The sequence below is a fragment of the Salmo salar genome, chromosome 02 (assembly GCF_965601325.2).
Source record: "Salmo salar chromosome 02, fSalSal1, whole genome shotgun sequence".
NCBI lineage: Eukaryota > Metazoa > Chordata > Actinopteri > Salmoniformes > Salmonidae > Salmo > Salmo salar.
In genome coordinates this window covers 77,702,501-77,729,853 of record NC_138292.1, presented here as the reverse complement: position 1 = coordinate 77,729,853, position 27,353 = coordinate 77,702,501, and the positions used below count along the sequence as shown (strand labels likewise).

At 46.4% G+C, this 27,353-nt stretch overlaps 1 protein-coding gene across 1 annotated transcript in view; it reads left to right on the top strand.

Moving 5' to 3' along the window:
• The window catches only part of LOC106594040 (bromodomain-containing protein 3), a 71,032-nt gene that overhangs the window by 6,660 nt on the left and 37,019 nt on the right, over nucleotides 1-27,353 (top strand). Inside the window, exons 3-15 of the mRNA XM_082969486.1 lie at nucleotides 15,714-15,961; nucleotides 18,367-18,459; nucleotides 18,702-18,839; nucleotides 18,920-19,052; nucleotides 19,413-19,750; nucleotides 20,084-20,323; nucleotides 22,171-22,329; nucleotides 23,338-23,466; nucleotides 24,483-24,761; nucleotides 25,058-25,281; nucleotides 25,626-25,726; nucleotides 25,806-26,066; nucleotides 26,724-26,816. Of these exons, the coding sequence (XP_082825612.1) occupies nucleotides 15,839-15,961; nucleotides 18,367-18,459; nucleotides 18,702-18,839; nucleotides 18,920-19,052; nucleotides 19,413-19,750; nucleotides 20,084-20,323; nucleotides 22,171-22,329; nucleotides 23,338-23,466; nucleotides 24,483-24,761; nucleotides 25,058-25,281; nucleotides 25,626-25,726; nucleotides 25,806-26,066; nucleotides 26,724-26,816 (2,311 nt within the window). The 5' untranslated portion in view covers nucleotides 15,714-15,838. The remainder of the gene's footprint in view (nucleotides 1-15,713; nucleotides 15,962-18,366; nucleotides 18,460-18,701; nucleotides 18,840-18,919; nucleotides 19,053-19,412; nucleotides 19,751-20,083; nucleotides 20,324-22,170; nucleotides 22,330-23,337; nucleotides 23,467-24,482; nucleotides 24,762-25,057; nucleotides 25,282-25,625; nucleotides 25,727-25,805; nucleotides 26,067-26,723; nucleotides 26,817-27,353) is intronic.

Here is a 27,353-nt window from a genome sequence, read left to right as displayed (position 1 = left end):
TACGGTGGGATTCGAAATGGTCGGTAATCTGTTTGTTGACTTGGCTTTTGAAGACCTTACAAAGGCAGGGTAGTATAGATATAGGTCTGTAGCAGTTTGGGTCAAGAGTGCCCCCTCCTTTGAAGAGGGGGATGACAGCAGCTGCTTTACAATCTTTTGGAATCTCAGACGACATGAAAGAGAGGTTGAACAGGCTAGTAATAGGGGTTGCAACAATTTCGGCAGATCATTTTAGAAAGAAAGGGTCCAGATTGTCTAGCCCGGCTGATTTGTAGGGGTCCAGATTTTGCAGCTCTTTCAGAACATCAGCTGACTGGATTTGGGAGAAGGTGAAATGGGGAAGGCTTGGGCTAGTAGCTGTGGGGGGTGCAGTGCTGTTGACCGCGGTAGGGGTAGCCAGGTGGAAAGCATGGCCAGCCGTAGAAAAATGCTTATTGAAATTCTCATTTATAGTGGATTTATCAGAGGTGACAGTTTCCTATCCTCAGTGCAGTGGGCAGCTGGGAGGTGTTCTTATTCTCCATGGACTTTACAGTGTCCCAGAACTTTTTGGAGTTTGTTGCAGGAAGAAAACTTCTGCTTGAAAAAGTACATATAGTACATATAAAGTACACAATACATATAGAATCCTGAGAATCACAATACATATAGAATCCTGAGAATCACAATACATATAGAATCCTGAGAATCACAATACATATAGAATCCTGAGAATCACAATACATATAGAATCCTGAAAATCACAATACGCATAGAATTTTGAGAATCACAATACATATAGAATCACAGTACGTATAGAATCCTGAGAATCACAATACATATAGAATCCTGAGAATCACAATACATATAGAATCATGAGAATCACAATACATATTGAATCACAATACATATAGAATCCTGAGAATCACAATACATATAGAATCCAGAGAATCACAATACGTATAGAATCCAGAGAATCACAATACGTATAGAATCCAGAGAATCACAATACGTATAGAATCCAGAGAATCACAATACATATAGAATCCTGAAAATCACAATACATATAGAATCATGAGAATCACAATACATATTGAATCACAATACATATAGAATCCTGAGAATCACAATACGTATAGAATCCTGAGAATCACAATACGTATAGAATCCTGAGAATCACAATACGTATAGAATCCAGAGAATCACAATACGTATAGAATCCAGAGAATCACAATACGTATAGAATCCAGAGAATCACAATACGTATAGAATCCAGAGAATCACAATACGTATAGAATCCAGAGAATCACAATACGTATAGAATCCTGAGAATCACAATACATATAGAATCATGAGAATCACAATACATATTGAATCACAATACATATAGAATCCTGAGTGTCCTGAGAATCTCAGTATACAATATTATCACGATACGATATATCTTGAGGTTCTTGGCCATTTCCAGCCCTAATTTAACTACGACTACACATCATCATTAGATAGTCTTATTGGTTGGTAGACGTGTTAGTAAACTAGATATCTAGCCTCAAAGGACTTCCCCGATGAAATTAGGATGTTTTATGTTGGGGTTTTGGTTCTATTTTTAGTCTTTATTTAACTGGGCAAGTCAGTTAAGAACAAATACTTATTTACAATGACGGCCTACCGGGGAACAGTGGGTTTAACCGCCTTGTTCCCGGGGCAGAACGAGAGATTTTTACCTTGTCAACTCGGGGATTCGATCGATCAACCTTTCGGTTACTGGCCCAACACTAACCACTAGGCTACCTGCCGCCCCATTTTTTTTGTTGTCTATTAAATGGAAAAGTCCATCATCGTTTTGCTTCCTCTACACAGTGTGTGTGTGCGCATGCCTGACTGTGTGTACTTGGGCATGTTGGGTGTGTGTGTCAGCATCTGTGTTTGAGCAAGCTGCCTCAGGCTTGTGCTGGGAAAAGGGGGGTGGAGTGAGTGAGCGAGAAAACGGAGGGATGGGTGGAAGGAGGAGTGGCACTTTAAAGTATGACCAACCAGAAAGAGACAGAGGCATTCTCTGGGAGGGAGGGAGGGAGGGGAAAATAAAAGAAAGATCTAGAATGAGATTCCTCTCTCATTATTCCATCCCCTCCTTTTCTCTCTTTCTTTCCCCTCTATCTCTTTTTGTTTCACTGTTTCCTTCCTTCCATCCCTTTCTTTCTGTGCTCTGGGATTATGGAGAGAGGGAGGGCAGGAGGAATAGGAGAGATGTGGTCTTTCTCTTTCTATCTCACTGTTGGAACTGGAACCAGCTCGTCTTCAGACTCTTCTGTTCATAAAGAACACGAGGAATCCTTTCCCCTGCTCTTCACTCTTCTGTTCATAAAGCAGCGGTCCCCGGGCCGCGGACCGGTACCGGTCCGTGGGTTATTTGGTACCGGGCCGCAGAGAAAGAATAAATAACTTACATTATTTCCGTTTTATTTATTATCTGAGTCTGAACGATGTTTTATTTTGAAAAATGACCGGATTCCCTCTGTTACATCCGTCCATGACTAACTCTTGACGCTTGCCTCTGTCACGTGATACGTTGGATTTGTGGGGACGACGCGTGAAAAGTGGTATATTTGACATGTTTCAAACATTCGCGGGGATTTTGGAAGAGACTGAGCCCGAGCCTTCATTGTCCCAGCTGGTGCACGATCACCTGTCTTTTTTTTAAAAAGAGTTTGAGCGCTACTTCCCAACCACAAAAGACCCACGAACCGCCAAGGAATGGATCCGCAACCCATTTGTCAACAAACCAGATGAATCCAGCATGTCTACGCAAGAAGAAGATCAACTGCTGGAGATTGCAAATGACGGCGGCCTTAAAAGTATGTTCGAGACAACAACTCTGCCGGTGTTCTGGATTAAAGTCACGGCAGAATACCCTGAGATTGCCACAACAGCACTGAAAACCCTGTTGCCATTTCCGACATCCTATTTGTGTGAAGCGGGATTTTCTGCAGTGACATCAACCCCAAAAAATTACGGAGTAGACTGGACATAAGCAACACACTTCGGGTGTCATTGTCTCCTATTACCCCTAGATGGGACCGTCTCGTTGCAGAGAAACAAGCTCAGGGCTCCCACTGATTTAGCGTTATGGTTAGTTGTATTTTTCATGCACTTTATATTTGTTTTTGTGTTGTATCTTATTTTTAAGGCATGTTTAAACATTACCATAGCGACCAGAGAGTGTTAGGGGGCAGAGAGGATGTTAATCATGTTATGTTGTTGGTGCGATGAAACGAGGACGCTGCTAATAAAGTTGCATACGAGTACACAGTGGATTCACGTCTATTATTATATTTAAAAAATACCACCGTTTTTATGCCGGTCGTATCATTTTATTTTGTGTATTTATCCGCCACACCTTAACTTCTTTGGGATAGGGGGCAGTATTTTCACGGCCGGATAAAAAACATACCCGATTTAATCTGGTTACTACTCCTGCCCAGAAACTAGAATGCATATAATTAGTAGATTTGTATAGAAAACACTAAAACTGTTTGAATGGTGTCTGTGAGTATAACAGAACTCATATGGCAGGCCAAAACCTGAGAAGATTCCATACAGGAAGTGTCCTGTCTGACCATTTGTTGTCCTTCTGTTGCATCTCTATCGACATTACAGCATCTGTGGTGTAACATGACACTTTCTAAGGCTTCCATTGACTCTCTAAAGCCGCCAGGAAGTGGAATGGGGTGTCTGCTGTCTCTGGGCAAAGTACAACAGCACAGTTTGTAAGTGGTCAGCCTGGGGACAGTGAGACTGAGATGCGCGTTCACGAGACTTCCCCATTTTTTTTCTTTCAGCCTTTGAATGAATACAACGTTGCCCGGTTGGAATATTATCGCTATTTTACGAGAAATATACCATAAAAATTGATTTTAAACAGCGTTTGACATACTTCTAAGTACGGTAATGGAATATTTTGAAATGTATTGTCACGAAATGCGCTCGCGCGTTACCCTTCGGATAGTGACCTGAACGCACGAACAAAACGGAGGTATTTGGATATAACTATGGATTATTTGGAACCAAAACAACATTTGTTGTAGAAGTCCTGGGAGTGCATTCTGACGAAGAACAGCAAAGGTAATCCAATTTTTCTAATAGTAATTCTGAGTTTAGTGGGCCCCAAACTTGGTGGGTGTCAAATTAGCTAGCCTGTGATGGCTGAGCTATGTACTCAGAATATTGCAAAATGTGCTTTTGCCGAAAAGCTATTTTAAAATTGGACATAGCGATTGCATAAAGGAGTTCTGTATCTATAATTCTTAAAATAATTGTTATGTATTTTGTCAACGTTTATCATAAGTAATTTAGTAAATTCACCGGAAGTTTTCGGTGGGTATGCTAGTTCTGAACATCACATGCTAATGTAAAAAGCTGGTTTTTGATATAAATATGAACTTGATTGAACAAAACATGCATGTATTGTATAACATAATGTCCTAGGAGGGTCATCTGATGAAGATCATCAAAGGTTAGTGCTGCATTTAGCTGTGGTTTGGGTTCATGTGACATATATGCTTGCTTTGAAAATGGCTGTGTGATTATTTGTGTCTATGTACTCTCCTAACATAATCTAATGTTTTGCTTTCGCTGTATAGCCTTTTTAAAATAGTTGATTGTTTGAGAAAATTGAATTGTGGTATTTTAGTTGGTTTTGTATTTCTCGCCAATCAACAATCAACTATTTTACACCATTTTAAAGATAAGACTCTCGTTAATCTAACCACATTGTCCGATTTCAAAAAGGCTTTACAGCGAAAGCAAAACATTAGATTATGTTAGGAGAGTACATAGACACAAATAATCACACAGCCATTTTCCAAGCAAGCATATATGTCACATGAACCCAAACCACAGCTAAATGCAGCACTAACCTTTGATGATCTTCATCAGATGACACTCCTGGGACACTATGTTATAAAATACATGCATGTTTTGTTCAATCAAGTTCATATTTATATCAAAAACCAGCTTTTTACATTAGCATGTGATGTTTAGAACTAGCATACCCACCGAAAACCTCCGGTGAATTTACTAAATTACTTATGATAAACGTTGACAAAATACATAACAATTATTTTAAGAATTATAGATACAGAACTCCTTTATGCAATCGCTATGTCCAATTTTAAAATAGCTTTTCAGCGAAAGCACATTTTGCAATATTCTGAGTACATAGCTCAGCCATCACAGGCTAGCTAATTTGACACCCACCAAGTTTGGGGCTCACTAAACTCAGAATTACTATTAGAAAAATTGGATTACCTTTGCTGTTCTTCGTCAGAATGCACTCCCAGGACTTCTACAACAAATGTTGTTTTGGTTCCAAATAATCCATAGTTATATCCAAATACCTCCGTTTTGTTCGTGCGTTCAGGTCACTATCCGAAGGGTAACGCGCGAGCGCATTTCGTGACAATACATTTCAAAATATTCCATTACCGTACTTAGAAGCATGTCAAACGCTGTTTAAAATACATTTTTATGGTATATTTCTCGTAAAATAGCGATAATATTCCAACCGGGCAACGTTGTATTCATTCAAAGACTGAAAGAAAAAATGGAGAAGTCTCGTGAACGCGCATCTCAGTCTCACTGTCCCCAGGCAGGCCACTTACAAACTCTGCTGTTGTACTTTGTCCAGAGACGGCAGACACCCCATTCCACTTTCTGGCGGCATTAGAGAGCCAATGGAAGCCTTAGAAAGTGTCACGTAACAGCACAGATGCTGTATTTTCGATAGAGATGCAACTGAAGGACAACAAATTGTCAGACAGGACACTTCCTGCATGGAATCTTCTCAGGTTTTGGCCTGCCATATGAGTTCTGTTATACTCACAGACACCATTCAAACAGTTTTAGTGTTTTCTATCCAAATCTACTAATTATATGCATGTTCTCTTTTCTGGGCAAGAGTAGTAACCAGTTTAAATCGTGTACGTTTTTTATCTGGCCGTGAAAATACTGCCCCCTAGCCCCAACAGGTTAACTCTCTCTCTCTCTCTCTCTGTCAGTGTTCTGGTGATGTACTCTATACTCCTCTGTAAACTGTCCATCGCTGTATACGTGACGCAAGATCCACAGGTTGATGCTTATTTAACCCTCACTCCCTCTTATCAACCGTGTTGTTGTGTTGCTACAGTGCTGTGTTGTCATGTTGTGTTGCTGCAGTACTGTGTTGTGTTGCTGCAGTACTGTGTTGTGTTGCTGCAGTACTGTGTTGTGTTGCTGCAGTACTGTGTTGTGTTGCTGCAGTACTGTGTTGTGTTGCTGCAGTACTGTGTTGTGTTGCTGCAGTACTGTGTTGTGTTGCTGCAGTACTGTGTTGTGTTGCTGCAGTACTGTGTTGTCGTGTTGCTACAGTGCTGTGTTGTCGTGTTGCGTTGATACAGTGCTGTGTTGTTGTCTTAGGTCTCTCTTTATGTAGTGTTGTGGTGTCTCTTGTCGTGTTTTGTCCAAATGTTTATTTTGAATTCCAGCCCCCGGCCCGGCAGGGGGCCTTTTGCCTCTTGGTAGGCCGTCTTTTTGAATAAGAAGTGGTTCTTAATTGACTTGCCTCGTTAAATCAAACCATGTTAGAGGACCTTTAACCTTTTATCTGTTAGACTATGTCTGTGTTTACTGTGTGTGTGTGTGTGTTTGGGGAAGTCCAGTTTGGTGGTTAGTCTGGGCAGCCAGTGTGTGCAGGGGTCGGTATATAGATCTGTGTGTGTGTGACTGTAGGTGTGTGTGTGTGTTGGAATGTTTGGGAAAGTCCAGTTCTGTTGATTAGTCGGTGACACAGTAGGCTGATATGCCTGTGTGTGCAGGGGTCGGTGTATAGAACTGTGTTCATGTAGCTGTATGTACGTAGTGGGGTCTGTGTATAGGACTGTGTTTATGTAGCTGTATGTACGTAGTGGGGTCGGTGTATAGAACTGTGTGTTTATGTAGCTGTATGTACGTAGTGGGGTCGGTGTATAGGACTGTGTGTTTATGTAGCTGTATGTACGTAGTGGGGTCGGTGTATAGAACTGTGTGTTTATGTAGCTGTATGTACGTAGTGGGGTCGGTGTATAGAACTGTGTGTTTATGTACGTAGTGGGGTCGGTGTATAGAACTGTGTGTTTATGTAGCTGTATGTACGTAGTGGGGTCGGTGTATAGAACTGTGTGTTCATGTAGCTGTAATGTACGTAGTGGGGTCGGTGTATAGAACTGTGTGTTTATGTAGCTGTATTTACGTAGTGGGGTTGCAGAGTGAATACAGCTCTTAGAGAAGAAAAACACAAGGAAAGAGAAGTCAGAGGAAAGAGAAGTCAGAGGAAAGAGAAGTCAGAGGAAAGAGAAGTCAGAGGAAAGAGAAGTCAGAGGAAAGAGAAGTCAGAGGAAAGAGAAGTCAGAGGAAAGAGAAGTCAGAGGAAAGAGAAGTCAGAGGAAAGAGAAGTCAGAGGAAAGAGAAGTCAGAGGAAAGAGAAGTCAGAGGAAAGAGAAGTCAGAGGAAAGAGAAGTCAGAGGAAAGAGAAGTCAGAGGAAAGAGAAGTCAGAGGAAAGAGAAGTCAGAGGAAAGAGAAGTCAGAGGAAAGAGAAGTCAGAGGAAAGAGAAGTCAGAGGAAAGAGAAGTCAGAGGAAAGAGAAGTCAGAGGAAAGAGAAGTCAGAGGGATGAACAATAGGCGCGGAAGGGGAGGATGAAAGAGACGGACGGGGGAGGGAGGGAGGGAGGGAGAGACGGACGGGGAGAGGGAGGGTCGGAAGATGAGGGAGAGACGGACGGGGGGGAGAGCGACGGCGGAAGGGGGAGTGAGAGAGAGACGGCGGGAGTGAGAGAGAGACGGAGGGGGAGAGAGAGGGACGGAGAGAGACAGACGGAGGGAGCGAGACTAAAAGAGAAGGCCGTGTATTTTTATTAAGGCTTTGAAGCAGACCTGTTAAGATGATGTTACTCTTCCTCCCCCTCCTAGAGAATCCAGTGGGCTGTGATGATGTTAGTCTTCCTCCCCCTCCTAGAGAATCTAGTGGGCTGTGGTGATGTTACTCTTCCTCCCCCTCCTAGAGAATCCAGTGGGCTGTGATGATGTTAGTCTTCCTCCCCCTCCTAGAGAATCCAGTGGGCTGTGAGCGTTACTCTTCCTCCCCCTCCTAGAGAATCCAGTGGGCTGTGATGATGTTAGTCTTCCTCCCCCTCCTAGAGAATCCAGTGGGCTGTGAGCGTTACTCTTCCTCCCCCTCCTAGAGAATCCAGTGGGCTGTGATGATGTTACTCTTCCTCCCCCTCCTAGAGAATCCAGTGGGCTGTGGTGATGTTACTCTTCCTCCCCCTCCTAGAGAATCCAGTGGGCTGTGATGTTACTCTTCCTCCCCCTCCTAGAGAATCCAGTGGGCTGTGGTGATGTTACTCTTCCTCCCCCTCCTAGAGAATCCAGTGGGCTGTGGTGATGTTACTCTTCCTCCCCCTCCTAGAGAATCCAGTGGGCTGTGATGATGTTACTCTTCCTCCCCCTCCTAGAGAATCCAGTGGGCTGTGATGTTACTCTTCCTCCCCCTCCTAGAGAATCCAGTGGGCTGTGATGATGTTACTCTTCATCCCCCTCCTAGAGAATCCAGTGGGCTGTGATGATGTTACTCTTCCTCCCCCTCCTAGAGAATCCAGTGGGCTGTGATGATGTTACTCTTCCTCCCCCTCCTAGAGAATCCAGTGGGCTGTGATGATGTTACTCTTCCTCCCCCTCCTAGAGAATCCAGTGGGCTGTGATGATGTTACTCTTCCTCCCCCTCCTAGAGAATCCAGTGGGCTGTGATGATGTTACTCTTCCTCCCCCTCCTAGAGAATCCAGTGGGCTGTGATGATGTTACTCTTCCTCCCCCTCCTAGAGAATCCAGTGGGCTGTGATGATGTTACTCTTCCTCCCCCTCCTAGAGAATCCAGTGGGCTGTGATGATGTTACTCTTCCTCCCCCTCCTAGAGAATCCAGTGGGCTGTGATGATGTTACTCTTCCTCCCCCTCCTAGAGAATCCAGTGGGCTGTGATGATGTTACTCTTCCTCCCCCTCCTAGAGAATCCAGTGGGCTGTGATGATGTTACTCTTCCTCCCCCTCCTAGAGAATCCAGTGGGCTGTGATGATGTTACTCTTCCTGCCCCTCCTAGAAAATCCAGTGGGCTGTGATGATGTTACTCTTCCTCCCCCTCCTAGAGAATCCAGTGGGCTGTGATGATGATACTCTTCCTCCCCCTCCTAGAGAATCCAGTGGGCTGTGATGATGTTACTCTTCCTCCCCCTCCTAGAGAATCCAGTGGGCTGTGGTGATGTTACTCTTCCTCCCCCTCCTAGAGAATCCAGTCCTAGAGAATCCAGTGGGCTGTGGTGATGTTACTCTTCCTCCCCCTCCTAGAGAATCCAGTGGGCTGTGGTGATGTTACTCTTCCTCCCCCTCCTAGAGAATCCAGTGGGCTGTGGTGATGTTACTCTTCCTCCCCCTCCTAGAGAATCCAGTGGGCTGTGATGATGTTACTCTTCCTCCCCCTCCTAGAGAATCCAGTGGGCTGTGATGATGTTACTTTGCCTCCCCCTCCTAGAGAATCCAGTGGGATGTGATGATGTTACTCTTCCTCCCCCTCCTAGAGAATCTAGTGGGCTGTGATGATGTTACTCTTCCTCCTCCTCCTAGAGAATCCAGTGGGCTGTGATGATGTTACTCTTCCTCCCCCTCCTAGAGAATCCAGTGGGCTGTGATGATGTTACTCTTCCTCCCCCTCCTAGAGAATCCAGTGGGCTGTGATGATGTTACTCTTCCTCCCCCTCCTAGAGAATCCAGTGGGCTGTGATGATGTTACTCTTCCTCCCCCTCCTAGAGAATCTAGTGGGCTGTGATCAAATCAATCAAATTTATTTTTATATAGCCCTTCGTACATCAGCTGATATTCTCAAAGTGCTGTACAGAAACCCAGCCTAAAACCCCAAACAGCAAGCAAAGCATGTGAAAGAAGCACGGTGGCTAGGAAAAACTCCCTAGGAAAAACTCCCTAGAAAGGCCAAAAACCTAGGAAGAAACCTAGAGAGGAACCAGGCTATGAGGGGTGGCCAGTCCTCTTCTGGCTGTGCAGGGTGGATATTATAACAGAACATGGTCAAAATGTTAAAATGTTCATAAATGACCAGCATGGTCAAATAATAATAATCATAGTAGTTGTCGAGGGTGCAACAAGCACGTCCGGTGAACAGGTCAGGGTTCCATAGCCGCAGGCAGAACAGTTGAAACTGGAGCAGCAGCACGGCCAGGTGGACTGGGGACAGCAAGGAGTCATCATACCAGGTAGTCCTGAGGCATGGTCCTAGGGCTCAGGTCCTCCGAGAGAAAGACAGAAAGAGAGAAAGAGAGAATTAGAGAGAGCATATTTAAATACACACAGGACACCGGATAAGACAAGAGAAATACTCCAGATGTAACAGACTGACCCTAGCCCCCCGACACATAAACTACTGCAGCATAAATACTGGAGGCTGAGACAGGAGGGATCAGAAGACACTGTGGCCCCATCCGATGATACCCCCGGACAGGGCCAAACAGGCAGGATATAACCCCACCCACCTTGCCAAAGCACAGCCCCCACACCACTAGAGGGATGTCTCCAACCACCAACTTACCGTCCTAAGACAAGGCCGAGTATAGCCCACAGCGATCTCCGCCATGGCACAACCCAAGGGGGGGCGCCAACCCAGACAGGAAGACCACGTCAGTGACTCAACCCACTCAAGTGACGCACCCCTCCCATGGACGGCATGGAAGAACACCAGTAAGCCAGTGACTCAGCCCCTGTAAAAGGGTTAGAGGCAGAGAATCCCAGTGGAAAGAGGGGAACCGGCAAGGCAGAGACAGCAAGGGCGGTTCGTTGCTCCAGCCTTTCCGTTCACCTTCACACTCCTGGGCCAGACTATACTTAATCATAGGACCTACTGAAGAGATAAGTCTTCAGTAAAGACTTAAAGGTTGAGACTGAGTCTGCGTCTCTCACATTGGTAGGCAGACCATTCCATAAAAATGGAGCTCTATAGGAGAAAGCCCTACCTCCAGCCGTTTGCTTAGAAATTCTAGGGACAATTAGGAGGCCTGCGTCTTGTGACCGTAGCGTACGTGTAGGTATGTACGGCAGGACCAAATCGGAAAGATAGGTAGGAGCAAGCCCATGTAATGCTTTGTAGGTTAGCAGTAAAACCTTGACATCAGCCCTTGCCTTAACAGGAAGCCAGTGTAGGGAGGCTAACACTGGAGTAATATGATCAAATTTTGTTGGTTCTAGTCAGGATTCTAGCAGCCGTATTTAGCACTAACTGAAGTTTATTTAGTGCTTTATCCGGGTAGCCGGAAAGTAGAGCATTGCAGTAGTCCAGCCTAGAAGTAACAAAAGCATGGATTAATTTTTCTGCGTCATTTTTGGACAGAAAATTTCTGATTTTTGCAATGTTACGTAGATGGAAAAAAGCTGTCCTTGAAACAGTCTTGATATGTTCTTCAAAAGAGAGATCAGGGTCCAGAGTAACGCCGAGGTCCTTCACAGTTTTATTTGAGACGACTGTACAACCATCCAGATTAATTGTCAGATTCAACAGAAGATCTCTTTGTTTCTTGGGACCTAGAACAAGCATCTCTGTTTTGTCCGAGTTTAAAAGTAGAAAGTTTGCAGCCATCCACTTCTTTATGTCTGAAACACAGGCTTCTAGCGAGGGCAATTTTGGGGCTTCACCATGTTTCATTGAAATGTACAGCTGTGTGTCGTCCGCATAGCAGTGAAATTTAACATTATGTTTTCGAATGACATCCCCAAGAGGTAAAATATATAGTGAAAACAATAGTGGTCCTAAAACGGAACCTTGAGGAACACCGAAATTTACAATTGATTTGTCAGAGGACAAACCATTCACAGAGACAAACTGATATCTTTCCGACAGATAAGATCTAAACCAGGCCAGAACTTGTCCATGTAGACCAATTTGGGTTTCCAATCTCTCCAAAAGAATGTGGTGATCGATGGTATCAAAAGCGGCACTAAGATCTAGGAGCACGAGGACAGATGCAGAGCCTCGGTCTGACGTCATTAAAAGGTCATTTACCACCTTCACAAGTGCAGTCTCAGTGCTATGATGGGGTCTAAAACCAGACTGAAGCGTTTCGTATACATTGTTTGTCTTCAGGAAGGCAGTCAGTTGCTGTGCAACAGCTTTTTCTAAAATTTTGGAGAGGAATGGAAGATTCGATATAGGCCGATAGTTTTTTATAATTTCTGGATCAAGATTCGGCTTTTTCAAGAGAGGCTTTATTACTGCCACTTTTAGTGAGCTTGGTACACATCCGGTGGATAGAGAGCCGTTTATTATGTTCAACATAGGAGGGCCAAGCACAGGAAGCAGCTCTTTCAGTAGTTTAGTTGGAATAGGGTCCAGTATGCAGCTTGAGGGTTTGGAGGCCATGATTATTTTCATCATTGCGTCAAGAGATATAGTACTAAAACACTTTAGTATCTCCCTTGATCCTAGGTCCTGGCAGAGTTGTGCAGACTCAGGACAATGGAGCTTTGGAGGAATACCCAGATTTAAAGAGGAGTCTGTAATTTGCTTTCTAATGATCATGATCTTTTCCTCAAAGAAGTTCATAAATTTATTACTGCTGAAGTGAAAGCCATCCTCCATTTGCGAAGGCTGCTTTTTAGTTAGCTTTGCGACAGTATCAAAAAGAAATTTCGGATTGTTCTTATTTTCCTCAATTAAGTTGGAAAAATAGGATGATCGAGCAGCAGTAAGGGCTCTTCGATACTGCACGGTACTGTCTTTCCAAGCTAGTCGGAAGACTTCCAGTTTGGTGTGGCGCCATTTCCGTTCCAATTTTCTGGAAGCTTGCTTCAGAGCTCGTGTATTTTCTGTATACCAGGGAGCTAGTTTCTTATGACAGATGTTTTTAGTTTTTAGGGGTGCAACTGCATCTAGGGTATTGCGCAAGGTTAAATTGAGTTCCTCGGTTAGGTGGTTAACTGATTTTTGTCCTCTGACGTCCTTGGGTAGGCAGAGGCAGTCTGGAAGGGCATCAAGGAATCTTTGGGTTGTCTGAGAATTTATAGCACGACTTTTAATGCTCCTTGGTTGGGGTCTGAGCAGATTATTTGTTGCAATTGCAAACGTAATAAAATGGTGGTCCGATAGTCCAGGATTATGAGGAAAAACATTTAGATCCACAACATTTATTCCATGGGACAAAACTAGGTCCAGAGTATGACTGTGGCAGTGAGTAGGTCCAGAGACATGTTGGACAAAACCCACTGAGTCGATGATGGCTCCGAAAGCCTTTTGGAGTGGGTCTGTGGACTTTTCCATGTGAATGTTAAAGTCACCAAAAATTAGAATATTATCTGCTATGACTACAAGATCCGATAGGAATTCAGGGAACTCAGTGAGGAACACTGCATATGGCCCAGGAGGCCTATAAACAGTAGCTATAAAAAGTGAGTGAGTAGGCTGCATAGATTTCATGACTAGAAGCTCAAAAGACGAAAACGTCATTGTTGGTTTTTTTTTTGTAAATTGAAATTTGCTATCGTAAATGTTAGCAACACCTCCGCCTTTGCCGGATGCACGGGGGGTATGGTCACTAATGTAACCTGGGGGTGAGGCCTCATTTAACACAGTAAATTCATCAGGCTTAAGCCATGTTTCAGTCAGGCCAATCACATCAAGATTATTATCAGTGATTAGTTCATTGACTATAACTGCCTTGGAAGTGAGGGATCTAACATTAAGTAACCCAATTTTGAGATGTGAGGTATCACAATCTCTTTCAATAATGGCAGGAATGGAGGAGGTCTTTATACTAGTGAGATTGCTAAAGCGAACACCGCCATTTTTAATTTTGCCCAACCTAGATCGAGGCACAGACACGGTCTCAATGGGGGAAGCTGAGCTGACTACACTGACTGTGCTAGTGGCAGACTCCACTAAGCTGGCAGGCTGGCTAACAGCCTGCTGCCTGGCCTGCACCCTATTTCATTGTGGAGCTAGAGGAGTTAGAGCCCTGTCTATGTTCGTAGATAAGATGAGAGCACCCCTCCAGCTAGGATGGAGTCCGTCACTCCTCAACAGGCCAGGCTTGGTCCTGTTTGTGGGTGAGTCCCAGAAAGAGGGCCAATTATCTACAAATTCTATCTTTTGGGAGGGGCAGAAAACAGTTTTCAACCAGCGATTGAGTTGTGAGACTCTGCTGTAGAGCTCATCACTCCCCCTAACTGGGAGGGGGCCAGAGACAATTAATCGATGCCGACACATCTTTCTAGCTGATTTACACGCTGAAGCTATGTTGCGCTTGGTGACCTCTGACTGTTTCATCCTAACATCGTTGGTGCCGACGTGGATAACAATATCTCTATACTCTCTACACTCGCCAGTTTTAGCTTTAGCCAGCACCGTCTTTAGATTAGTCTTAACGTCGGTAGCCCTGCCCCCTGGTAAACAGTGTATGATCGCTGGATGATTAGTTTTAAGTCTAATACTGCGGGTAATGGAGTCGCCAATGACTAGGGTTTTCAATTTGTCAGAGCTAATGGTGGGAGCCGTCGGCGTCTCAGACCCCACAACGGGAGGAGTAGAGACCAGAGAAGTCTCGGCCTCCGACTCCGACTCGCTTAATGGGGAGAACCGGTTGAAAGTTTCTGTCGGCTGAATAAGCGACACCGGTTGAGCATTCCTACAGCGTTTCCCTCCAGAAGCCATGAGAAAGATGTCCGGCTGCGGGGACCGTGCGAGGGGGTTTATACTAACGTTACTATCTGTACTTACTGGTGGCACAGACGCTGTTTCATCCTTTCCTACACTGAAATTACCCTTGCCTAACGATCGCGTCTGAAGCTGGGCTTGCAGCACAGCTATCCTTGCCGTAAGGCGATCGTTCTCCTGTATATTATAAGTACAACGACTGCAATTAGAAGGCATCATGTTAATGTTACTTAGCTTCGGCTGTTTGAAGTCCTGACGAACCATGTCCAGATAAAACCTCCGGGGTGAAAAAGTTGAATGAAAAAAGTTGAGTGAGGGAAAAAGTAAAAATATACGGTAATGAAAAAGTAAAAAACCGTCAGGTATCAAAGTAAGATCGGCAACAAAAACGCACAGCATTGTAAACAAGTCTGTGATGATGTTACTCTTCCTCCTCCTCCTAGAGAATCCAGTGGGCTGTGATGATGTTACTCTTCCTCCCCCTCCTAGAGAATCTAGTGGGCTGTGATGATGTTACTCTTCCTCCTCCTCCTAGAGAATCCAGTGGGCTGTGATGATGTTACTCTTCCTCCTCCTCCTAGAGAATCCAGTGGGCTGTGATGATGTTACTCTTCCTCCCCCTCCTAGAGAATCTAGTGGGCTGTGATGATGTTACTCTTCCTCCCCCTCCTAGAGAATCTAGTGGGCTGTGATGATGTTACTCTTCCTCCCCCTCCTAGAGAATCCAGTGGGCTGTGATGATGTTACTCTTCCTCCCCCTCCTAGAGAATCCAGTTGGCTGTGATGATGTTACTCTTCCTCCCCCTCCTAGAGAATCCAGTGGGCTGTGACGTTACTCTTCCTCCCCCTCCTAGAGAATCCAGTGGGCTGTGATGATGTTACTCTTCCTCCCCCTCCTAGAGAATCCAGTGGGCTGTGATGATGATGATGATGACGTTACTCTTCCTCCTCCCTCCAGAGAGTCCAGCGTTTTGTGTGATGGCCTGAGAGGGCTTCCAAGTCTAGCCTGCCTCCTCTCCCGGGTCCAAACTGTCTGACTGGGACTCTCCCCCTCCCCGCCTGCTACGCCCTGCCTCCGTTGCCATGGGAGACGGCCTGGAGGCGGGCAGCAGCCTAGACCCCGCCCCCCGCTCCCTCTCCTGTAACCCCCCGCCCCCCGAGACATGGAACCCCTCGAGGCCTAAACGACAGACCAACCAGCTACAGGTAGTGTGTGTGTTTGTGTGTCTCTCTTTCTCGAACCACAGAACAACTAGCATTGACTACTGATACTGTACTGTCGGTCGGGGCCATATAAAATAAAATGTTTTATATATTTTTTGCCTTATTCCGTGGAGTTTTTTCAGGTTTCTGTTTTTCTCAGTTTTCGCTCTCAAACTCACACTTTTTTTAATAGAACAAAATGTGATATTCAGTCCACATCAATGCTTAAACCACATCATGACTAGAGGTCGACCGATTATGATTTTTCGACGCCGATGCCGATTATTGAAGGACCAAAAAAGCCGATACCGATTAATCGGCCGACATTTATTTATTTATATATATACTATATAAATAAAATAAGTGTTCATTCAGTATTGTTGTAATTGTCATTATTACATATATATATATTTGTAATAATGACAATTACAACAATACTGATTGAACACTTTTATTTTAACTTAATATAATACATCAATAAAATCAATTTAGCCTCAAATAAATAATGAAACATGTTCAATTTGGTTTAAATAATGCAAAAACAAAGTGTTCGAGAAGAAAGTAAAAGTGCAATATGTGCCATGTAAGAAAGCTAACGTTTAAGTTCCTTGCTCAGAACATGAGAACATTTGAAAGCTGGTGGTTCCTTTTAACATGAGTCTTCAATTTTCTCAGGTAAGAAGTGCCAGCCTAATCTTGGGAGTTGATAGGCTTGAAGTCATAAACAGCGCAATGCTTGAAGCACAGCAAAGAGCTGCTCGCAAATGCATGAAAGTGCTGTTTGCCTACTACCGCTCAGTCAGACTGCTCTATCAAATCATAGACTTAATTATAATATAATAACACAGTAATACGAGCCTTGGGTCATTAATATGGTCAAATCTGGAAACTATCATTTCGAAAAAAACAAAACGTTTATTCTTTCAGTGAAATACGGAACCGTTCCGTATTTTAACTAACGGGTAGCATCCCTAAGTCTAAATATTGCTGTTACATTGCACAACCTTCAATGTTATGTCATAATTATGTACAATTCTGGCAAATTAATTAGTCTTTGTTAGGAAGAAATGGTCTTCACACAGTTCACAACAAACCAGGCAGCCCAAACTACTGCATATACCCTGACTGCTTACACAGAACGCAAGAGAAGTGACACAATTTCCCTAGTTGAAAGAAATTCATGTTAGCAGGCAATATTAACTAAATATGCAGGTTTAAAAATATTTAGTTGTGTATTGATTTTAAGAACAGCTTTGATGTTTATGGTTAGGTACACATTGGTGCAACGACAGTGCTTTTTTCGCGAATGCGCTTGTTAAATCATCACCCGTTTGTCGAAGTAGGCTGTGATTTGATGAGAAATTAACAGGCACCGCATCGATTATATGCAACGCAGGACACGTTAGATAAACTAGTAATATCATCAACCATGTGTAGTTAACTAGTGATTATGTTAAGATTGATCGTTTTTTATAAGATAAGTTTAATGCTAGCTAGCAACTTACCTTGGCTCCTTGCTGCACTCACGTAACAGGTAGTCAGCCTGCTACTCAGTCTCCTCGTGGAGTGTAATGTAATCGGCCATAATCGGTGTCCGAAAATGCCGATTACCGATTGTTATGAAAACTTGAAATCGGCCCTAATTAATCGGTCGACCTCTAATCATGACACCACTTTTGAGGTCTGGGAAAAATTAAATACATTTTAATTTGTGGATTTACCTACCCTTTAATTTAACTGTGCACCAGCCTGAGACCGTTGTTTTGTTAGCGATGTTTCTGTAGCACTCGGGACTGCAGAGTTAGCTAAACAAAATGGCCACTGGATAGATGTAAATAATTATGATATCAGTCTGCCACGTAGACATACGCTACTTTGTAGTTAACATTTAATAGATAAGGTTTCTGGGAAAGCCTTTTCATCTACCAGAAGGTTATCATTAACATCATCGCTAACGGCTACACAAATTACTAGACAAAAAGCACACAGACGGGCATTCCTCTGCTGTTGCCTCTTCGGGAGGGTGGGGGAGAGAGAATCACTGATGCATTTTGAAGTTCAATACATTTAGTTGATTTCCTACTGAGTTCTTCAATACATTTTTTTATATTGTTGAATTCTGTTTTAATATCTGGATTCCATGATTCTGTCCGTGTTCTCCCCATTGCAGATTTATAGGGCCCTGGTTGGTTGGTTGATTGAGTGGTGGGTTGGTTGATTGAGTGGTGGGTTGGTTGATTGAGTGGTGGGTTGGTTGAGTGGTGGGTTGGTTGATTGAGTGGTGGGTTGGTTGATTGAGTGGTGGGTTGGTTGATTGAGTGGTGGGTTGGTTGGTTGATTGAGTGGTGGGTTGGTTGGTGGGTTGGTTGATTGAGTGGTGGGTTGGTAATAGGTTTATTGTGTTGCAGTACCTGTTGAAGGTGCTGTTGAAGACGCTGTGGAAACATCACTTCTCATGGCCCTTCCAGGCTCCCGTAGATGCCATCAAACTCAGCCTGCCTGTAAGTAGTGTGTGTGTGGGAACAATCACTTCTCATCGCCCCTCCAGGCTCCCGTAGAGCGGGAGAGAGATGGAGGTGAGAGGGAGATATGGGGGAGAGAGTCTTTCTTTCCCTCTATCTCTCTCTCTCTCCATCCCTCTCTCCTCCCTCCCTCTAACCCCCCTCTCTCTTTCCCTCTCTCTCTCTCTCCCTCTCCCCCCTTCCTCTGTCCTCTCTCTCTCTCTCCCTCCTCTCCTCTCCAGGATTACTATCAGATCATCAAGGTTCCTATGGACATGGGGACCATCAAGAAGAGACTGGAGAACAGCTACTATTGGAATGCCCAGGAATGTATACAGGACTTCAACACCATGTTCACCAACTGTTACATCTACAACAAGGTACAGTACACACACACACACACACACATAAATCTAATAGTAGGGCTAGGGTTAACTGACGTGTGTGTGTGTGTGTGCAGCCTGGTGACGACATAGTGTTGATGGCAGAGGCTCTAGAGAAGATGTTTCTTCAGAAGATCTCTGAGATGCCCCAGGAGGAGACTGAGATCCCCATGGTTACCAAGGGGCGGAGGGCGGGGCAGAGAGAAGCAGGTACGGTGTAGGGGTGGGGCTTTTAGTTCCAACGGTCTGATTTGTTCTGATGGGAAGATTCAGATCACTGTTGTCATTACTGATGGAGGGATTCAGATCACTGTTGTCATTACTGATGGAGGGATTCAGATCACTGTTGTCATTACTGATGGAGGGATTCAGATCACTGTTGTCATTACTGATGGAGTACTTTCTCTCCTTCTCTTCTGTTCCTTTTTTGTCTTCCCCTCTCTGTTGCTTATTCTCTCTTCTATTTTACTCTGGGTGGACTTCCATCCCCCTCTCTCTCTCCATCCCCTCCCTGTCTGTCTCTCTCTACCTCCCCCTCTCTCTCTATCCCCCCTCTCTCCTCCTCTCCAGGTTTCCTGTCTAAGTCTGACTCCGGCCAGGATTCATCTCCCTCCTCCACCCCCCACACCCGAGGTTTCTCCTCCCCGTCGCCGGGCCCTCAGACTCGGGGTCTCCCCGTATCCCAGGGGCCCCCCACCCTCCCCCTCGCCCTCCCCCCTCAGACCCATCCCCCTCGCGTTCCCCCCACCCCTCCCTCCCACGCCCCCCAGCTGGGACCCCCCTTCCCCGTCAGCCCTCTGGATGTCCTGGCCCAGGGCCTCACCCACGTACCCCACCACCCCCCAGCCAACCCAGGCCTTCACCCTGCTGCCCCACCCATCCTCCAGAGCATCGCACCCCCAGCTAAGGTGAGTAGACCAGAGGGAGAAAAGAAGGGGTGCGGGTACGGGAGTCTGAAAGTGTGTGGTCGAGCGGAACGAGGAGACAAACGTATATTACTTAACGTCTGATATAGGAAGTCTCTCTCTTTCCTCCAGTCATGCTCTGAGATGTTCCCATGTACCGTCATTATCTTACTCCGTGTTGAATGTCTCTTCATTCCTGGCCCCGGGGACCCAGCGAGGACCGTGTTTATTTTTGTACTTTTAGCACCTCGACTTATCAACTCATCATGTGTCATGCTTAGGGAATGTGTGGTGTTGTCTTGACCTCTAGCCCCTGACCTTTAACCCCCCCTGCAGCAGAGGAAGAGCCAGAAGAGGAAGGCTGACACCACCACGCCCACCGCCAACGACCAGCTCAGTGAGTCGTCTCCCGTGGCGACAGAGCCCCCCCGCCCCCGCCGCGAGAGCAGCAACCGCCCGCTGAAGCAGCCCAAACGAGAGCCCGCCCAGCCCGACTCCCAGCACCACCTGGGGCTAGGCGGGGGGGTCCCTGGGGGCGGAGCGTTAACGAGTCATAGCGGGAGCCCCAAGCGCCAGGTATTATTCTCCTAATAAAACAAAAGGTTAAAACAGTGGGGGGCGGCAGTAGAGAAGCTGGCCAACCAGAAGGTTCAAATCACTGATGTGTATATAAACACCTGTCTGTACAGGGTTAGGGTTGTCTGTCTGTCTGTCTGTCTGTACAGGGTTAGGGTTGTCTGTCTGTCTGTACAGGGTTAGGGTTGTCTGTCTGTCTGTCTGTACAGGGTTAGGGTTGTCTGTCTGTCTGTCTGTACAGGGTTAGGGTTGTCTGTCTGTCTGTCTGTACAGGGTTAGGGTTGTCTGTCTGTCTGTCTGTCTGTACAGGGTTAGGGTTGTCTGTCTGTCTGTCTGTACAGGGTTAGGGTCGTCTGTCTGTCTGTCTGTACAGGGTTAGGGTTGTCTGTCTGTCTGTCTGTCTGTACAGGGTTAGGGTTGTCTGTCTGTCTGTCTGTACAGGGTTAGGGTTGTCTGTCTGTCTGTCTGTCTGTACAGGGTTAGGGTTGTCTGTCTATCTGTCTGTCTGTACAGGGTTAGGGTTGTCTGTCTATCTGTCTGTCTGTACAGGGTTAGGGTTGTCTGTCTGTCTGTCTGTCTGTACAGGGTTAGGGTTGTCTGTCTGTCTGTCTGTCTGTCTGTCTGTACAGGGTTAGGGTTGTCTGTCTGTCTGTCTGTCTGTACAGGGTTAGGGTTGTCTGTCTGTCTGTCTGTCTGTCGCGACAGGGTTAGGGTTGTCTGTCTGTCTGTCTGTCTGTACAGGGTTAGGGTTGTCTGTCTGTCTGTCTGTACAGGGTTAGGGTTGTCTGTCTGTCTGTCTGTCTGTACAGGGTTAGGGTTGTCTGTCTGTCTGTCTGTCTGTACAGGGTTAGGGTTGTCTGTCTGTCTGTCTGTCTGTACAGGGTTAGGGTTGTCTGTCTGTCTGTCTGTCTGTACAGGGTTAGGGTTGTCTGTCTGTCTGTCTGTCTGTACAGGGTTAGGGTTGTCTGTCTGTCTGTCTGTCTGTACAGGGTTAGGGTTGTCTGTCTGTCTGTCTGTCTGTACAGGGTTAGGGTTGTCTGTCTGTCTGTCTGTCTGTACAGGGTTAGGGTTGTCTGTCTGTCTGTCTGTCTGTACAGGGTTAGGGTTGTCTGTCTGTCTGTCTGTCTGTCTGTACAGGGTTAGGGTTGTCTGTCTGTCTGTCTGTCTGTCTGTACAGGGTTAGGGTTGTCTGTCTGTCTGTCTGTCTGTCTGTACAGGGTTAGGGTTGTCTGTCTGTCTGTCTGTCTGTCGACAGGGTTAGGGTTGTCTGTCTGTCTGTCTGTCTGTACAGGGTTAGGGTTGTCTGTCTGTCTGTCTGTCTGTACAGGGTTAGGGTTGTCTGTCTGTCTGTCTGTCTGTACAGGGTTAGGGTTGTCTGTCTGTCTGTACAGGGTTAGGGTTGTCTGTCTGTCTGTACAGGGTTAGGGTTGTCTGTCTGTCTGTACAGGGTTAGGGTTGTCTGTCTGTCTGTCTGTCTGTCTGTACAGGGTTAGGGTTGTCTGTCTGTCTGTCTGTCTGTTTGTACAGGGTTAGGGTTGTCTGTCTGTCTGTCTGTCTGTACAGGGTTAGGGTTGTCTGTCTGTCTGTCTGTCTGTCTGTCTGTCTGTACAGGGTTAGGGTTGTCTGTCTGTCTGTCTGTACAGGGTTAGGGTTGTCTGTCTGTCTGTCTGTACAGGGTTAGGGTTGGCTGTCTGCCTGTCTACAGAGTTAGGGTTGTCTGTCTGTATATCAGAGTGGCTGGGTACAGCTGAAGACACATTTCTCATATGGATTAATAAAGTCTTCTTTCCTGTCTTTCTTTTTCCTCCTCCTCTCTTCCCCTCTCTTCCCCTCTCCTCCTCTTCTAGGAGCAGCTGCTGTTCTGTGGGAGTCTGATCAGAGACATGTTGTCTAAGAAACACATTGCCTACGCGTGGCCGTTCTACAAGCCTGTCGACGCGCACGCCCTCGGCCTCCACGACTACCACCACATCATCAAACACCCTATGGACCTCGGAACCGTCAAGGTGAGCTCATCAAAAGTGGTCCCTCACTCACTCATTGTTCATTGGATGAGTGATGACGTCATCAGCAGCGGACCTCCCAGCTCTCTGAGAGGAAGACCAGACAGACCGTAGAGGAACTTCTATCTGCTCCTCTTATAGATCTGAATACATTGAAGGTGTAGCACCAGGGGGTTCTGGGTAATACATTGAAGGTGTAGCACCAGGGGGTTCTGGGTAAAACATTGAAGGTGTAGCACCAGGGGGTTGTGGGTAAAGCATTGAAGGTGTAGCACCAGGGGGTTCTGGGTAATGCATTGATGGTGTAGCACCAGGGGGTTCTGGGTAATGCATTGATGGTGTAGCACCAGGGGGTTCTGGGTAATGCATTGATGGTGTAGCACCAGGGGGTTCTGGGTAATGCATTGATGGTGTAGCACCAGGGGGTTCTGGGTAATGCATTGATGGTGTAGCACCAGGGGGTTCTGGGTAATGCATTGATGGTGTAGCACTAGGGGGTTCTGGGTAATGCATTGAAGGTGTAGCACTAGGGGCTTCTGGGTAATGCATTGAAGGTGTAGCACCAGGGGGTTCTGGGTAATACATTGAAGGTGTAGCATCAGGGGGTTATTGGGTAATGCATTGAAGGTGTAGCATCAGGGGGTTATTGGGTAATACATTGAAGGTGTAGCATCAGGGGGTTATTGGGTAATACATTGAATGGGGGGGTGTTTATGTTTTCACCAGGCGCATCGGAATTCGTTAAGGACACGCTGTTGCATCCTGTAGTTGCATGCTAGATGTTAGATGAATTACCATAATCTAAATGTGATTTCTGTCATTCTGAGCACCTTGGGTGGGCGCCCTAATGGGTTATGCACCCAATGCATATGGATCTGGTAAATTAAAACGCTGCCGGTCAAATGTCTGGCACCACATTTTCCTAAATGAAACCCTGGTTTTCACATCCTGGTTGTGTTAATTGGTAACCGTGTCTCTTTCCCCTCACCGTGTGTGTCTTTGTTCCCTCAGGATAAGCTGGACAGCAGGCAGTACAGAGATGCTCAGGACTTTGCTGCTGATGTCCGGTTGATGTTCTCCAACTGTTACAAATACAACCCCCCAGACCATGACGTGGTCAATATGGCACGCAAACTACAGGTAAACTACACAGCGTGGTCAATATGGCACGCAAACTACAGGTAAACTACACAGCGTGGTCAATATGGCACGCAAACTACAGGTAAACTGCACAGCGTGGTCAATATGGCACGCAAACTACAGGTAAACTACACAACGTGGTCAATATGGCACGCAAACTACAGGTAAACTGCACAGCGTGGTCAATATGGCACGCAAACTACAGGTAAACTGCACAGCGTGGTCAATATGGCACGCAAACTACAGGTAAACTACACAACGTGGTCAATATGGCACGCAAACTACAGGTAAACTACACAACGTGGTCAATATGGCACGCAAACTACAGGTAAACTACACAACGTGGTCAATATGGCATGCAAACTACAGGTAAACTACACAACGTGGTCAATATGGCACGCAAACTACAGGTAAACTACACAACGTGGTCAATATGGCACGCAAACTACAGGTAAACTACACAGCGTGGTCAATATGGCACGCAAACTACAGGTAAACTGCACAGCGTGGTCAATATGGCACGCAAACTACAGGTAAACTGCACAACATGGTTGCTATGGCACGCAAACTACAGGTAAACTACACAACGTGGTCAATATGGCACGCAAACTACAGGTAAACTGCACAACATGGTTGCTATGGCACGCAAACTACAGGTAAACTACACAACGTGGTCAATATGGCACGCAAACTACAGGTAAACTACACAACATGGTTGCTATGGCACGCAAACGACACATGGTTGCTATGACATGCAAACTACAGGTGAACAACTACAACACATCTGACAATCATAACAAACAAAAAATACAACCAACCAACCAACAGCACTTTCAGACAAATGACAGGTGTCAACATAAACAGTGTTGAATGGATGAATGATGAACTACAAATCTCACTGTGCCACGGACTAAAGTTCCCATGGTTCATAGCTCTGACCGCTCTCAATTCAAGGGGCTTTATTGGCATGGGAAACATATGTTAACATTGACAAAGCTCTCTTTCTCTCTCTACAGGACGTATTTGAGATGCGCTTTGCCAAAATGCCAGACGAGCTTGAGGAGACGGCCCCCCTCCCCTCCCCAGCCCTCAAACCTCTCCCCATCCCCTCCCCTGCCCTCCACCCCCTCCCCGTCCCCACCCTCCACCCCCTCCCCACCCCCTCAGCCAAACAGCCCCCAGCCCCCCGACCCCCCTCCTCCTCCGATGACAGCTCCTCCTCGTCGGAATCAGAATCCTCCGAGGGAGGTTTGGAACACGAGAGAACACAGAGACTGGCTGAACTACAGGAACAGGTGAGGGGGAGAGGAGAAGGGATCTCCTGAGGGTGAAGGGGGTGAAAGAGGTAAAGAAAGTGTAGGAAGGATAAAACACTGTGTTGACACTGACTCACCCAAAGAGAAAGAATAAAATAATTAAGAAAGGGGTTAGGAAAAGAAGAGAAGAGAGAGGGAGAGGGAGAGCAAGGGATTTTCACCTGAACACAGAACCGGTAAAAGAAAAGAGGAAGTAGGGGTGGAGAAAATGAAAGAGTTTAGAGGAAGCTGTGTTTCTCTTTTAACATCCTCCTGTGTGTTTGTCTGTCCTACAGCTCAAAGCTGTTCACGAACAGCTGGCCGCTCTGTCCACGCCCCAGGCCACCAAGCCCAAGAGAAAAGAGAGGGAGAAGGAGAAGAAGAATAAAGACAAGTACAAGAAGAAGATAGGAGGGGAGGAGCCACTGGAGATCCCTCCCCCTGCCATCCTCCAGCCAATCAGAAAGAGCAAAAACAGCAAGGAGCCGGTGACCACGCCCAAGAAGATCAAGAAACCGAGGTAGGATGGATGGCGAGAAGCCCAGGTAGGATGGGTGGCGAGAAGCCCAGGTAGGATGGGTGGCGAGAAGCCCAGGTAGGATGGGTGGCGAGAAGCCCAGGTAGGATGGGTGGCGAGAAGCCCAGGTAGGATGGGTGGCGAGAAGCCCAGGTAGGATGGGTGGCGAGAAGCCCAGGTAGGATGGGTGGCGAGAAGCCCAGGTAGGATGGGTGGCGAGAAGCCCAGGTAGGGAAATCTGGGTAGGATGGATAAACCCTGGATGGACAGTGGAGGTTTCTGATTGATTAATCATTTCTCTCTGACACGCTCTGTCAACTCGCTCTCATCTCTCTCTTTCTCCACAGTAAAAAAGAAAGTATGAAGAACAGTCGTCCGGGCGCCCCACATCAGACCGGCTCCACCCCCCTTGCCCCCTCAGCCTCGCTGGAGGCAGAAGATGACACGAGTGAGTGAGTGAGAGAGGGATTTTGTAAGATTTAAAAATAATATTTTAAAAAATGTTAATGTATTTGTCTGTGTCCCAGGTGTGTTTGTGGGCGGGGCAGCTGACAGGTGTAAGCCAATGTCCTACGAGGAGAAACGCCAGCTCAGTCTGGACATCAATAAACTTCCCGGCGACAAGCTTGGCCGCGTCGTCCACATCATCCAATCACGAGAGCCATCGCTCAAGAACACCAACCCAGACGAGATAGAGATCGACTTTGAGACGCTGAAACCCTCGACGCTCCGAGAGCTGGAGAAATATGTCTGGACCAGCCTTAGAAAGAAAAAGAAATCCCAGCCAGGTAAGAGAGAGATGGGGAGGGAGAGAGCCTGAGAAATGCATCTCGACCAGCCTTAGAAAGAAGAAATCACAGCCAGGTAAAAAGTAGGGAAGGAGGTACGGAAGAGAGTGAGTGGTGGAAAAATAATGGAGAAAGAGAGGGAGAAAGAGGGAGTGGTGGTGAAATAATGGAAAAAGAGAGTGGTGGTGAAATAATGAAACACCAGGAGAGGATGTGTGTGTTCACCGTGGGTCTGCGTGTGAGAGGGAGAGATGGTGAAATAATATTGACCAGAATGACCAGTTAACCCATCCAGGGAGAGAGCGTTAACCCATCCAGGGAGAGAGCGTTAACCCATCCAGGGAGAGAGCGTTAACCCATCCAGGGAGAGAGCGTTAACCCATCCAGGGAGAGAGCGTTAACCCATCCAGGGAGAGAGCGTTAACCCATCCAGGGAGAGAGCGTTAACCCATCCAGGGAGAGAGCGTTAACCCATCCAGGGAGAGAGCGTTAACCCATCCAGGGAGAGAGCGTTAACCCATCCAGGGAGAGAGCGTTAACCCATCCAGGGAGAGAGCGTTAACCCATCCAGGGAGAGAGCGTTAACCCATCCAGGGAGAGAGCGTTAACCCATCCAGGGAGAGAGCGTTAACCCATCCTGTGTGTGTGTGTGTGAAGCAGTAGAGAAGGCTCTGGAGGTGACCAGTGTGATGAAGATGAAGACGGGATCTTCATCAGGCAGCAGTGACTCCTCTGACAGCGACGACACAGGTAACACACACAACACTACACACACACGGCTCATAATACATAGTTTGAGTGGGGTATCACGTCGGGCAGCAGGAGTGCGCAGCTCTCAGTCAACTGGTTGTGAAGCAGCTCTCAGTCAACTGGTTGTGAAGCAGCTCTCAGTCAACTGGTTGTGAAGCAGCTCTCAGTCAACTGGTTGTGGAGCAGCTCTCAGTCAACTGGTTGTGAAGCAGCCCTCAGTCAACTGGTTGTGAAGCAGCCCTCAGTCAACTGGTTGTGAAGCAGCCCTCAGTCAACTGGTTGTGAAGCAGCGCTCTCAGTCAACTGGTTGTGAAGCAGCGCTCTGTCAACTGGTTGTGAAGCAGCGCTCTGTCAACTGGTTGTGAAGCAGCGCTCTGTCAACTGGTTGTGAAGCAGCGCTCTGTCAACTGGTTGTGAAGCAGCGCTCTGTCAACTGGTTGTGAAGCAGCGCTCTGTCAACTGGTTGTGAAGCAGCGCTCTGTCAACTGGTTGTGAAGCAGCTCTCTGTCAACTGGTTGTGAAGCAGCTCTCTGTCAA